Source organism: Lutjanus erythropterus, chromosome 8, assembly GCF_056507025.1.
Source record: "Lutjanus erythropterus isolate fLutEry1 chromosome 8, fLutEry1.hap2, whole genome shotgun sequence".
NCBI lineage: Eukaryota > Metazoa > Chordata > Actinopteri > Lutjaniformes > Lutjanidae > Lutjanus > Lutjanus erythropterus.
The window spans coordinates 13,139,062-13,154,594 of NC_139324.1; the positions used below are offsets into that span (position 1 = coordinate 13,139,062).

Sequence of the window (15,533 nt, forward strand, 5' to 3'; positions counted from 1 at the left end):
GGCATTCAATGGATTTATTCAACTGTTCAGTCCCTTGACAATTGCGGGGGGGAGGGGGGTTACATGACAAATTCAAAATCCCACGACATAACAAAAATTCATTATACCCACCTGAGGTCAGCCTGTCAATGTCACGCACACACACTCACTCACTCACTCGCTCGCTCACTCACACATGCACGCACAACTGCTGACCTCAGAGCTTATCTTACCTGAACTTGTCCATCCTCTACGACTCAAAACTTACCAAGTGAGACGCCTTGCCAAGTTAATTCACTACAACACAAACTGAGGGACAGAACATAGACTGTGTGGTCACGGTTTCCCAAAAGAGTCTGATAAAACTAAACTCAAGTATTTACCGTTAACTCCTGTTTTCTAATCGTGGATCAATTTCATAACACAATCTTAACTGCGGGAGGAGAGGGGAGAGGGGGGAGTCAGGACATCACAGCAAGGCTAATAACAATTACATCACACAGGAAATGTCCTCTCTCTCCTCCGTTACCCACAGGCCCTCTTATCGCAGACAGACACAGATCCTGTTGGAGGTTTGTGGTTCAGGTCATGGGCAGCCTGGGAGTCAACGCCGAGTTCACCTGCGACTTCAAATCTAAACGCAAGCTTTATGTCTCCTCTCTACGTGCTGCTGTGGCCTTTACAAAATAATAAAACATTATGTACATGGCAGACAGCTGAAGCAGAAAGAAAAGCAGCTCCAGATTTATATGGTGAATGCAGCAACGGGCTAGAGGAAGTGAGGGGAGGTGGAAGACACAAACCTGTCAGCTGGACGGGAAGAGAACTGTGCTTTTAAAGGCTGTGCTGTCATTTGTTACCACTGCGTCAGCCATTTTAAGAACTTTACTTTAAAAAAAACGACAAGGGGAAAACCACAGGCCAACTCCCAAGCTACACATGAGCTGTTACAGTAAAGCTCAACTAGACAAAGTCACACATACTCTTCTATATGAGGGACTGGCGTTCGTTTTACTGTCGTTTGCTGGCTGTGAAGACATGTAAGAGAGCACGGGCGCACAGTTTCTCGCTGTTACACCAGAGTTAAGACTTGCGGGGCGAGGGACATGTTATAGCATTCTACATCAAAAGTTCAAGTTCCCTAAAAATGTAAATAAAACTGAGAAAAAAAAGCACAAACAAGAGTCTTCTGTGCGCTGGGGGATGAGGAAAGATGGAGGGAGCAGTCAGGTCCTTCAGTGGGTGAAGAGCTGCCTCCTCTTCAAGGCCTTCACGGGGGACGAGCGGGTTAACACGCCAAGTTGCACCCCCTTTTCCTCGGCCTTCCATCGGCACTTCCAAAACGAAGCGAGCGTTCCACAGAGGAGGAGGAGGAGTGGGGTCGGATGACGAGGAGGGGAGAGCTGGATGTGGGGGGGGGGGGTGAAGGCAGGGCGCGACATGTGGATGAAGGGGGAGCAGTCTCATTCGGTGGCCTTGAGGGAGAAGGAGAGCTTGGGCCTGGACTTGCCCTTGCCGAGGATGATTTTCTGCTCCTCCTTCTGCTGCCTCTGACGGTCCTGTTCCAGCTTCATGCGCTCCTCGTGAATCTTTCTCTGCTCCTCCACAATACGCAACTGTTCCTCAGCCTGTCCAACACAAACAATCAGGTTAGAGAGGGATGGAGAACAACATTCTTGGGGGGAAAGAAAAAAACATTGCATTTTCCTTATCTAACTTTAAAAACTACTGCCAGGAACTTTCATATTGATTTTGGACTTGATTTTGTAGGCCCTCTAACATCCAAAATAAATTAGTCTAACACCCATTCTTGAAAATTCTGACAAATCATGTCCTAACAAGAAAACTTTAAAATGACTCCTACTAAAACTAATAAACATTTTTGGTATACATTCATACATATGTATAAAAGCCTTCATAATCTGAAACTAATAATGATAACACAGATGTAAACACATATTTCACTCAGCTTTCTTGTTTTTTTGTTTTTTTTTTGAAAATGTTGGCCCTTTAAAGTTGTGTCCAAGATTTCCCTCAACTCTGTCTGGTTTTTACAAAAACATGACTTAATCAGGCATAAACGGGTTTAGTCATACTCTAAGGACCCGTTTCACTTTCTGGTTTCAAATAAGATTTAAACGCTGCTCAAGCACCGGTAAGCTTTCTGTTTTCTGGTAAATTCATTAAATAATATTCCTATGCTAAACCATAACATGTCAACTCTGCTGCCCTTCTAAAGCAAAACTAAATAATGACCATGGTTTAAACATTTATATTTTGACTGGCGTTAAGAAAACTCTTAGCAACTTTAGAAAATAAAATGCCTGCTTTATAATAACAATATAATAAAATGCTTGCGACTTTGCTTTAAACATTTCGTCACATTTGTAAGACGTCAACTCTGTTAGATATTCTGTCTATGCTGATGGAGGTGACACTGTCAATTCTCTTTAAATAGTTAAATAATATGTTTGAAATCAGTGCTTTTTTCCAATTCAATGATAAAAAAAAGTAGTAAATAAAAAATAAATCAGTGCCTGCTTGGGCCATCCTGTTAAAAATGTCTGGACAAGTCTCACATATAGAGACATTTTTTTCTGTAATATTAATTGTGTTCATAATATTGATAAAATTAATTAATGTCAACAAAAAAGGGAAAAAAAAACACTGTTCTTAGTGTTATAAATGATTTTGTGTGTCTGACGAAGCTGCCAAAATTCAAGTCCTCAAAATGCTATGAAATATAAAATTAAATCACTAGAACATTGGCCTGTTAGAAGGTTGAATAGCCAAGAGTTTGACCTTTTAAAATACATGTTCCTGAGAAAATTGAAAGGAAAAAAATCAGGCTTGTCCCAATTCTCAAGAATGAAAGCTTAATAAAAATTCCTTTCTTGCTTCTTTGTTACTGACTAACACAACTCACTGTAACTTTGCCTGGGACGTTTCATCTGATTTCACTAAGAATAAGACCTGGTAGCAGTCATCAAGAATAACTATAGAGAAATGGCAGATCATGTTGTGGATGGTCTCAAAGGCTAATATAGGTCAGATAGAGCCATCAGCAATAAACAGAGCCTGTTTCATAACAAGTTAAACACTCCTTGCAGTAGCTTTAAGACCCAACACTGCAGCGTCTGCTCGTCTTTTTTTCTGTGCAGCTGTTTGATAGAGCCTCAGCTTGTCCAAATCAAGGCTGAATCAAATAAACACTGCTTTACAAATTACACTAACTTTGGCTTCTATAGCCAAGAGGAAAAACAACCCACTGGATTGTTAACCACGGCTGATAACCATCAATTCAGAACCACTCAATAGGAGAGGTTCTTGCCAGAGGACTATTAAGTTATTTGGTCATGTTGTGGTGTGGTGAAAGCCTCGAGGTCTCAATCAGAGGACGACAGATATTTCTCATTAAAGACAGATAAGTGACATTAAAAGCACATAAACCAGACATGATGCGTGTCACGTTTTCCTGCTGCACTTAGTTCCTTTGAACGAGGTTATTTATGATTGTGATCAGGACAGTTACATTTCTACATTATATTATAGATTTAAATTATATTTATATACATATTTGAAAGACAGAAATATGCTAAAATAAAAACTGGATCAAGTAAGCAAACAACCCACTTCTTGAGTTATAGTTACACAAACATGGTTGTTGCATTGCTCAAAATTAAGAATGTCCCATTGTCACAGGGACAATAAAAACAGCACCTGGGACACAAAGATACTGTGTGTGGGACAATTCTGGACCAGCAGTGAAACTCCAGTGTCTCCCGCTGTAGACTTTACTTGGGCAGGCCGCCCAAGTATATTAACCGCTGCCCAAGTATATCTGGTGATCCATTAAGCATTTCTGTTTTTATTTGTTTAATCCACGCAATCTGCGATCAATTAGCTAGTGGACAATTACTGAAGGAAAAAGGTGAGCAGATGAAAGTAGTTTGTGAATAAACACTCAAATAAGACGGGGATCTAAGTAGAGTCAAAATGGTGAAATGATTAATCTACTATAAATAAAATAATATATTCTTTCAAATGTTTTCAATTAACAAATTACACTATCCTAACACTGTCAGACGTTATTAGGATAAACTGACAACATATTTGGAATCTGAACTGTTACCTTGTTGACTAACAATTATTGTAATTAAAAAAAAAACAAACTAGTAAAGTTTGGGAAAGTTGAAAGTAGAATTTGGGACAGGTATGGGATACTTTGAGCCCTCGGTTGTTCACAACATTAACGTGTGCCGTAAAAAGAGGATGACATTTTGTATGAGATGAGGGAAACATGCAAAAAACAATTAAATTCAAGGTTATAAAACTGACAGAAATCTATACAAAAAGAGGCACAAAGAAGCAGCTCTGCTGTTCACAGAGCGCTCACAGGGCGTACCAGCTTGGCCTGAGCCTCGGCGATCTTGCGGTTATTCTCCTCCAGGATTTTTTCCAGCTCCTCCCGCTTAGATTTTTCTTCCTCCTAGAGGGGTGACACGGTTCCATGTTAGCGCTCGAACAGGCTACAGCCACAAAGCACTTTATGTACATACATACACACGCTTGCCCTCTAATTGTCACACACTCGCCACCAGTACACATACACACACGCGCACACACACACACACACAACTCATTACAGCACAGAGAAGTTTGTTTAGCCTCTCGCACATGACCACACTGTGGCATTCTCTGCAGTCAGTCTGAATTGTTTAAAAAAATACAAAGAAACTGTGGGGGAAAAATGAACCCGCTAGTTTTTTTTCCCTCCCTCTAATGCTGTTAAAACCCTCCTAGAAAAATTAAAAAGCTAAGCCACACCTAGGGCACTCACTGTATTATTGTGACAGACATTAAAATTTAAACACAAGAATTTAAAAAAAGGGGGAAACCCACTCATCACACTCATCAATAGAAGACAGATATAAATGAGACAATACAATCTAGAAGAAATACATTGCTGTTTTTTTTAAACATCATTATAAGCAAGAGAAAAAAAGGATACAAATAAAGGAGGGAATAGTTTTGGCTCACCAATGCACGTATACCTACGCATTTTCCTTGCCTGTGTACCTACACAACTGGTGAAAGCATTCGGCATTAAACGGTTGAATATTTACTGTCTCGTCCGGACTGTGTGGCCCCTGCAGAGACAGAGAAGCGCTCCTGGGGTGGGTGGGTGGGTGGGTAGGTAGGTAGGTATGGGGGGATTCTGCCGTACCGCGCCCGCGGCATTCCTCTTTATAACTCTGAATCTCTGTATTGCTTAACCTGTGCCTGCAGCCACAGCTCACATTCATGTTTTAAAGTTTATCCTTCTGTTAAGAGTGGCTCAGTCCCCATTGAGACGGTAGCAGAGTGAAGGAGAGCACAGTACAGAGTGGTGTCTGTGTGTGATCGAGGAGGACCGGACCACGGTACACTTACAGTACAGGACACAAGTCACAGGTGAGCTGAAAGGCTGCAGGCCAGCTCAGGTCAAGTGCTAGTTAGGAAAGTGGTAAGTTGTGTTTCCAAAATAAAAACAACACAAATGTTTTACAAATGACAATATCAAAACTGAGCAGCAACCCTATAGGAGAAGCAAGTCATGAGTACAGAACACAGTACATTTGGTTTGTGGGAGAAAAAAGCTCTGTAACTGTATTAAATAATGAATATTAGAAAAAAATATATAGTGACAGAGGTTAGACCAGAGAGAATTAACTGTGTCAAACAGCAAACAGAAAATGTGGTGGTCCATCATTTTGTATCCCACAGCACAAGATTCTCAGAACAAGGAGAAGGTAAGGGGGGTCGGGGTGGTAAAGAAAACCTGTACAGGATAAACTGTCTGTGAATTCAGCAACATTTCTACACATCAAATCTGACTGAAACTGACAGTAAAGACTGGACTGGTGCCTGTCGCTGACACTGGAGGCATCTAGCTGAGGCTTACTCAGCGCATTACTTGAAGGCTGACCTCGACCTTTTGGTTACAGTAGAGCCTTGTTAGTGCTACGTCTCCTGTTGGTAAACAGTGTGCAGGATTGAGAGTGGCAGGTTTAGAAAGATCAGAGTGTAGCATAGAGAGATAACACAAAGCAGAGGAGGGCTGACCGAATAAGTCCAAGTAGGTAAAGGAGGCGCATTCAGACTGCATTTCTCACCCTATTAGTACCAAGCCACTGGCTTCCCCCCTTAACAGTCAGGGTCACTAGGCTTTAGCTGGCCCTCTCATTCACAATACAGTATTACTGTAGTGTAAACAAACCTCCTTTTCTTAATGACGCCTGGGGAGGGGGCAGGGGTCCAGGGTCTGTCAGATAGCTGTCTACCCTTACTCTCTAAAACGCAAAAGGAAAGAAAGAAGCAAAGGGGCTAGTATTAACTGTAAAGAAGGTTCCTTTAAGGACTGCATAAGAAAGGCTGTCACAGGATTCTTACTTGAACTCAAACTAAAGCCTGTCTACCCGATACATTTTAGGTGTTTGGGGAAACATTTAAAAATGGCTAGTGATGTACAGAGATGGTGAATGTAAAACAGAAGTGCCATCTTAAAAAAAATTAAAAAAAACAGGAAAAAAAAACAAGAGAAAGAGCTCTTTATTACAGACATCAACAGAGGTGCTTACAAATATGAAAGCAAAAGATCAAAACTGATCCAGGAAAAATAAATTATGAAAAATAATGAAGTCAGTAAATTTTTGTAACTCTGCCATGGCAAAACTCTCACTCACAAGTTGGGGAATTGCAAAAATTAACAGTGATGATATTCACCTTCCACCTTTAAGTGCAAAACAGATAATCGTCAAACTTAGAGCCTAAAGACATAAAGGCTCTCGCTGTTAGAAACAAAAGTTCCTATACTCCAAGCTTTTCAGTGCAAAACCTGTTAAGTGGCTGCAAGAAATTCAAGAATATTTATTGTTGAGCCACATCAAATGCAGTTGTGCACACTGCGCAAAGCTCCTTTAATCTGATTAAATTCAAGTGCACTTAAGGTCTGCACAATTTTTTTCATTTCACATATTTAAAATAGCAAGAAATCACCATATAGGCCATTAACAGGGTTAGATTAATAATAAATGTTAATTTGGAAGGATGCAAGGATGAATTTTTGCAAATACAACTCAGTAGATAAACATACCTACATGCAGTACTTGGTTACTAGAAGGTTCTTCTTGCTCTATATGAGATGTTGTGTATGTTGTGTGCAAAGAAATTCAAATTCATTTTAATACTGTGTTACCATTACCTACAACTCTGCATCTACCCTCCAAGCAGTGAAACTTGTACCATGGCTGGATTACGTTCTTGGGGGGAAGATGGGAATAGGGGGTAAGGGGTTGGGGGGTATGTAGGGAAGGGAGGGACTGCGTTCCAAACGACCGAGCGTTACCTCTCTGGCCTTCTGCGCTGCCAACTCAGCTTGCCGCTGCCTCTCCAGCTCCTCCAGCAGCTGCCGCTCCATGATGCGCTTCGCCTCCTCAACGCGTCGCAGGACCTCCCGCTCAATCTCGTCCTTCCGCTTCTCTAGCTCCTCCTCCACCCGCTTGGCTACCAGCTCCTCCACTCGCCGTGCTGTCTCCTCCTCAATTAGCTTCTCCTCGATCTCCTGCTGCCGGCTGGAGGACAAAGGAAGGGAACAGATGAAAAGAGGAAGGACGGACAGACATACAGAGGAACAGCTTACAGGATATTACGGGTGAAACTCATTTATTATAAAGCTGACGTGCTCTCACATCAAATACATAAAAACAAAATGAGTTAACATGAAATTCTGTAAATGTTTCTTGACCTTTTAAAATAAATTACTTAGTATAATGTTAATCCTACTAGATGTGTAGACACTACCATGCTTAAAATACTAGGAAGTAAATACAGCACAGGTTCTATCCTCTACAGCACTGTTGCTCTATCAGTGATGTTAAATTACAACACAATGAACATTTCTGACTTTGGTTTATAGTAAGTCTAGTGTACTGTTAAAGCACATTTTAACAGTGTTGTCTCCATGTGCCCTCACAGCAGGGCTAACCACAAGGCCATAATACTGCAGGTCACTGCGGTCACTCCCTACTGAGTGAAAGAGCTCACAGTTAGGTCCTGCGTAGGAGAAAGGCCCAGGTCAGAACTGCCCTCAAGACAAACTGTTTGGTTCAAAATGGGTAGTCATGCAGGAAACAACAGTGTTATTTTTTTTAAACCTTTACTAAATTAAGCTGTCAGTAGTTCAGTAGCTTCTTGGTACCATAGTTTGTACTTTCTGTCCTTGAACAGTTTAAAGCCAAATGTCTCTCAAGTCCATTGCAGTGCTGTCAAGGATTTAGTTTTAATATTCTATCATTTTACTGTATAGTAAATGGTATTACAGTGTTATTATTGAAATTGGAAACCGTGTATAGTGTCACAAGGCAGAAAAGGTGCAGATTGTGCTCATAAAATCAGACATGTATTTCTAGTGAACATCAGTGCAAATCATTAGCCATCAAGGTTAGCCAACTCCTCCCCAAAACAAAATGATCTGCATCCACATGAGTTGTGCAAACCTTTAATTAGATACCAATTCTGAACAGGTTGTTAGTATGTAGTGTGTTCACACTACAAAAGTCTGTACACATACTTGCTTGATATCTGATTGTGCTGTTGGCACTGTTACCTTACAATGCAAACATTAAATTCACACATGTAAAACATTTATCAGTGCAAGATTAAATAATGCCTAGAATAACTTATACTATTATTGTTACTATTACTATTATTATTATACAATACATGTCTAGGGTAGATCCTCTACAGTGTATGTATTTTTGTTTTTGTTTCCGTCTCTTTGAAACTATGAAAAGCTTTAACATGTTGTCGGAAGTACACAACATTTTTCAAGCATGTGAAAATCAGTGATATTATGGCCAAATCAGACGTTGAGAGTAAACAACACAATTGTGAGAACACTGACTTCCTACATGAGCCTACAGCTCCTGTAGGAATGAATGAACCTGTCCAGTGCAGCAGACTGAAGTGTTAATGCTGACAGGGATGTCACCTGTCAATGTTGTTTGCCTATTAAGAATGCTTTTAAATTCTTCTTTTTTTCCTCAAACTGCACTCTGAACAGAATGGCTTTAAGAGCCGGGAGGTGTGTTGTCACATTGCTTCTGGCAAAACTGTAAACACACAACGTTCCCTCCCTAGATTTGATTTCATCCTGTCAGCCACTGGGAAACCAGAGACTTTACCCAACCCAGGCCTGAGTCCTTCCTTATCTACCAAGTCTCTGTGTCATGATATTTACATTTGTATGGCTGGTTAAGTGGCCCTGTGGCTACTACGCAGTAAAAAAGTCACTCAGGAGGCCAGGTGGGGGACTGCAGGTCAGATCTCAGGTGTCTGCGTGCCTCTAGCTACCACGCACTCTTTCACAATAGCAGTCGCCCTGTCCAACAGATAAGCCTGCCAGCAGACAATCAACGGGATGTGGTCATTACGTGTAGCAACCACTGAAGTGTTTTAAGATGCAGAGAAGTGACAGTATTGCAGTTTTATCAGTATCAGTAACGCTGCAGCTGATACAACCAGTGTTGCTTAGTAAAGCACTTGAATGTTTAAAAGGGGGGCTGTTAGTCTTTTCATTATGTCATATACACAATGTTACAATATCAGATGTTCATATTAAACACAGCCCAAATAATGAGGTACACAAATGCAAATCTAGTCTGTAGGTAGAAAGCTCAGGCTTTAGACTAGAGATGCACCATTTTTTTAACTTCTTGATGCCTGATCTTGACGATGGGTGACACCAAGGACTGATGTGATACCTATGCATTTGAGTAAAAACAGAAATTTGGATCATATTTTATACAGAGAGTGTTTCTGGTTTCTGGGTTTCCCCTCTGATGTCATCTTGCTGCTCTGCCTGAACTGCGATTTACAGAGTTTCCTGAATGACAAGCATTTTCACCTGTTGCAAAAGTAACTGCTGCTGTAACTTTGTGGTCATTAGCCAGTTTACTCATGTAACTGTGCAGTTAGTAGTTCAATAAGCTGACTCTCTCCACTGGATCCCCCTGCCCTGGCCCTAAAAACCTCCAAAGCTCCTGGTTTAGAGGTGTAAGCACCATTACTCACTGCTCCCAATCCAACAACAGTAAGCTAAGAGGACGGCTAGCTGCAGGGCTAACTGCGCTGTTTAGCTGAAGGCAGCCAATTTAGCAGTAGTTAGCAGTCACTTTAGCAACAAGTAAAGCCATCTGTCCATGCAGAAACTCAGTAATCCACCAAGTTATATTGTCAATAAAATGCAATTTCAATAAAATCAGCAAATATGTTGTTGTGTTTTGTATATTAATCAGTGAGGTCTGGCCTCAAACTCATTGCAAGATAAGGTGATGCTTACAAGCACTGAGCTCTGTCCCTCATAGGCTTGCAGAAGCTGGCCACTCAGAAGAAAGTGGGCTTTGTTTTTAAGAGTCAGGAGCTAAAACAGGGAAGTGTGCAGTCCTGACAAAACATAGCAAACCATTTATTTAAACAGAAAGAGTGCTGTGTTAAACACCCTGTTGTATATGCAAGTGCACTGAACTTTTCTACCTTTCTAATTTGGCGGTATTTACAGACACATAGCTGCTAACTGGGTAACACCTGTGGCACACCCACCAACAAGAGAACATGTATCTCAGAGGCCATAGCACACTTTTGTGCACCATTTTGAGGAGACATGCCTTCAATCCAGAAACCATAGCAAAATGTTGCCCACCATTTTCAGACTGAACCCCAGTTTGTTTCAGAAAGAGAGTGGAGAGAAGGGCTACATGAAAGGCCAGTACAAGATGAATAAGAATTTGTCTGAACTGAGAATCAATGCAAAGTTATTCTCAATGACTCCCAGAACAAAAATATGGAGCTGGAAATAAGCATAATGGGTCCCATTTAAACATTAGTAATTAGTGGGCAATGGCAAGGCTAACTGACCACCTTAAAATACGGTTAACATGCTTTTCTGCATGCACAGTATGTAAATTGGTCGTGTATTCATTAGTAAATAAAATGAAAAGGTTTGCTTTTCAAGTGCATGTAAAACTGATACCCACTATTATTCCTATGCACTGATCTTTTGAATAACTGCTGAATACCTTAAAAAACAGTTAAGGGGTTATGCAGTTAAAAATCTGTTTAATGACACTAGAACCCAAAGCAATCAATTTGCGGCACTGCTTTCTGTTCATGAGGCTGTAGCTGTGCAGACGTTTGGTTGTTCAATGAATGATTTACACATTTATTAATCTTTAAAAACTTTTTACAATCGAAATGACCTCATAATAATTCATTTAAAACTTGAAGTGCAGTCGAGTTGAAGAGGTGAGCTGTCTCCTGGTGCAACTGTCTGCTCTGACACGGTGTACACAGGCCCTGTACAGCCTAGCTGACGTTAGCATGCTTTGGCGACTAGCCCGTTAGCATTAGCTTGCTAACGCTATCTGTGCAACTGAATGCAGCTAGTTAGCCTAGCATTTAGCTTAGCACAGACTGCAGTTCGATACAGACAATCGTTATGTAACGTTACATGTGCCGAGTCTTTCATTACATATACGTACATCTTCCGTTGTCTCTCCATCTCGGCCTTCCTCTCCTCCTCCTCCTTCCTCTGCTTCTCGTCCAGGGCATTCCTCTTGCTCAGCGTCCTGCCGAAGATGTCGATGCGCTCCGGCGGTGAGGCTGCTCTTTCTCTACGGGACGAGGCTGTGGTGGACCGGGAGCGAGAACGAGATTCCCTGCGCCGGTTCCTCTTCGATTCTCGGGACTTGGAGCGTTTCTTGGACCTCTCCCTGTCTCTGGACCGCGACCGAGACCGGCTCCGTTTCTTGCTGTGCTTGCTGCTTTTGGAGTGTTTGGAGCGGGACGAGCTGCGGCTCCGAGAGCGGCCCATGTTGACCACCTCCGCTGGACGAGCCCTACACTAAACTACTGTGTCTTCTGGCTTATCCGGGGACAGGACGTGGAAAGCCACTCCACAGATTCCTCCTTAACTTATTCTTTACACGAACCAACAAAGTGGGGCGGCTTCAATGTCTCTGTTTTGGAGAAATAACCACTAAAAGTGCTTGTATTTTTGTCCTACTAACTCGCTATAAAGAAAGATGGCGGTTTGTCGAGTTAGTAGTTTCCCAGCAGGCATCGCGGCTTTCGGTATTTTTCGGCCGTCTTCGGGATTGCCTAGTCAAATGGGTCACATACATGAACCAAATATACAGTCCCTTAACATTACTTTTTCTAGATAAATGCTTTAAAAAATGTATGGAAATATTCTAATACAATAATGTGGCAGTTAAACTGTCTGGTATTGGAGCAATCTGTGATAAAAGAAAATCTGCATATTAAAACATGTTTATTAACATATTAACAGGTGTGTTGCACCATTGACATGTGACACAAGTAAGTGACAAAATGAGTGCAGACGATGAGCGGATTTTTAATAAAAAATGGACAGGTCAGCTCTTGCATAGTTTTCTTTTTTTAAGCCATAATGTGTAGGATTTAGGGCAATTAGCAGTAAAAAATTAAAATTTTTATTTTCAGGTGAATATACACCAATGAAAACATAGTTATGGGTATTATATTCCCTTTTTGCCAATAAATCCCCATAAATCTTACACACTGGACCTTTAGGTTTATTGAGTCTGTTACCTGTGTGCCTTTATAAATAAAGCGAGTAAATTCAAAATGAGGCGGTTAAATTCAAAATAAAGTGGTTTGATTCAACCTTTCCTGGTCTGTATTGAATATGATCAGTAACCGACATTTCATCAGATATTTGAGTCAGGAGTTTAACTTAAACTAGTTCACTGCCTAAAATTGAATAAAATGAACCTTTTAAGTGTAACCTGCCTTTTTTGACAGCAAGCAGGGCAGACAAATCTTTGTCCCTGTTTGACCTATATTTAACTTTCCCTGTGTCCATTTTTGAATGTTGTTTTCATGCACTATCAGGGGCTAAATTGATACTTTTATCAGAGCTTGTAAATATAGCGACAAGAACATCAGGTAACCAACCAGCAGACAGAACAAGGGAGAACAAAAAAAAAAAAAAACACACACACACACATACACACACAGCTTGACAATGGCACAGTCCTGCACTAAAAGATTGCCATCCCACTCTGGTGAAATGAGGCCATTGTGATAACTCTCCCCGGAGTGCTGCGCTCGAAATAAACTGGCATTACTATATTTAAAAACACATAATTCAAAAGCCCAGTGAATCAGCTTAAAAAGGTCACACCGCTCAAACTAAAAATGAAAGTGCTCCAACTTCAGAAAGATTTTTGTCATTTAGTTTTTTCTAATTACCTGCAGCTTTCAGCAACTCAAATTCTAATTTTAGTAGAAAGAAATGATTTGTTCACACGGAGTCGCGCTGTGTGCAGCTTCTATTGTAGTTCAAGAATACTTTTAGTTGTTGTGAACTGATAACAGTTGTCAGATGAGTCACTTTCATACTCACACAAATGAAAAGGGCCTTTGTGTTGAGTAACATGTGTATTCATCCATGAGCCTGTATTGTCAGATTGAGTATGAGCACCACCACAGAAATACAAATTTCCCCGGAATTAAAGCAGAGCGAGAAATGATGTGATTTTTAGTGCCAGAAATTGAGGGCAAGTCTCGGTTCATCCATCCAGGAACAGCTTCCCGGCCTGCCCACCCACCCTCTCTTTCTTATTCCTCTGCTCCAAGCCAAAGAATCAATTTTCTGTAACTTGTGGTTGTGTTTTATTTTAATGATCCACAAATTCTGTTCGCAGAGATGAGAGGAATCGGCATTAAAGAGCCAGAGATGTCTTGTTTTTCACTCGTGTAACGGGAAGGGAGAGGTGCTTAAAGCCCCTTTTGATGAATAATAGAAAATGTTTCATGGAGGTGGAGAGGAAAAGAGTTCTGGTGCGGCTCCAGTGGGGAAAAAAAAAAAAAAACGAATTGGAGAAGCGGTGGATGTGTAAATGAAAGAATCTGCAGAGTTTGTCTGCGTTGCTCCTGGGTGGTTTGGGGTGAATGTTGAAGAAGAGGCAATAACATGAACGGTGAAGATGGGGTCGTTAGAGAGGGTTTCAAATAGCAGGTTTCGTATTTCTCTAATCCGCATTTGAAAGGATGCTGCACAGAGGTAATCTCAGAAGAAACAATTTGGATATGTCACTAATAATCACATGTCAGTCAAGGATTAAAGGTGTATATGTCACAGGAGCACCACCTATTCCTTTGGTGGCAGACAGCTGAGCCTAAACGATGACTGATTTGGTCACATATGTCTGACTGATCAGCTGTATTAATCAGTGTCAATTTAGCTGTGCCAGTCTGAGATACCTATAATAAAAGATTATAGGATAATTTCACCTGTTCTCTGCATCAGTGAATACAATTATGCCCCTTACTTAATCTGGTTTGAATTAATGAGAACTAATACCTACGTTGTTGAAAATGGTCTGTCATTCAGTTATGGTGAGTGCCTCAATGTGCAACAAACTAACAGTTGACTCATTGTTTAAAAGTCTGAAAACTGTTTACTTAATTTTCCATCGATGACAAGGTTCGTCGTGGACCCATTAGCTGATGAAGAGATGGAACAGGGACCTCTACTACATACATTACACTGAATATTTTTGAGTCTTCTCTTGTTACACATTGCTGCTGAGTCAGCAGCAATTGTAGCACGGCTCGTGTTAGTTAATGTGAATTAGTGAATGGGCTGATTAATCTTTGCTTATCATTTGTGTGATTCGTGTAATGTGTATTTTCATACATATATGTATTTATCTATTATTTTTGAAAAAAAGAAACTTTCAGAAAAAAAAATGTGATGAGAACATCCAGGGTGTCATGGACCACCTATTGAAGACCTATGATCTATGGGGTTGAATCCAAAATGATTTTGCAGATCACTTCGCAGACTGGTGTTGTGATTGATCAGCCTGGCTCAAATTGTTCTCTATTCTGTGTTCGCAAAGAGAGCAACAATAGCTTCACTTACTAATATTGCAAGTGTATAGCATAGCATAGCATAGCATGGCAGAGAATAGCATACCATAGTATAGTATAGTAGCCATAGGTTACTTATTTATCTCAACACATTATGCAGCAGTATTTTCAAATCTCCAGTTTTCACAGAAACTGTTCTACTTTAATGTTGCAATCAGTCTGTCACTGGCCAACATCATGCATGCCGCAGCATAGCATTGTATTGTATAATATAGTATAGAATAACATAGTAACTACACTATGTTATGCTATACTATATCATTTTATACTGTTCTATACTATAAATAGCATAGTATAGCATAGTCCAGTGTGGTATAGTATAGTATATGATTAATGAAACAGGAGGAAATAGTGCATTTGTTGGGGACTATTTTCAGCTGTGTATTAATACATATTTGGTATTCAAGTAAATAGTTTGTGTAGCAGGACAGTGTGTGTGGGAATTAGTTAAAATAAACTATGTAAAATGGTAATGAAGGAAAATGTCATGCCGTGTATCAGTGAGTCACTGATGTGATATTTTAAAAAAAGTTTTG

The 15,533-nt window shown here is 40.5% G+C and overlaps 1 protein-coding gene across 1 annotated transcript; it reads right to left on the bottom strand.

Moving 5' to 3' along the window:
* arglu1a (arginine and glutamate rich 1a) lies at window positions 1–12,138 on the bottom strand. Its single transcript, XM_084724534.1, has 4 exons — window positions 11,559–12,138; window positions 7,367–7,592; window positions 4,385–4,468; window positions 1–1,607 (listed from the first exon to the last, which is right to left on the bottom strand). The coding sequence occupies exons 1-4, from the start codon at window positions 11,888–11,890 to the stop codon at window positions 1,443–1,445; spliced, it is 807 nt and encodes a 268-aa protein (XP_084580660.1). The 5' UTR covers window positions 11,891–12,138; the 3' UTR covers window positions 1–1,442.
* Between the last annotated feature and the right edge of the window lie 3,395 nt (window positions 12,139–15,533).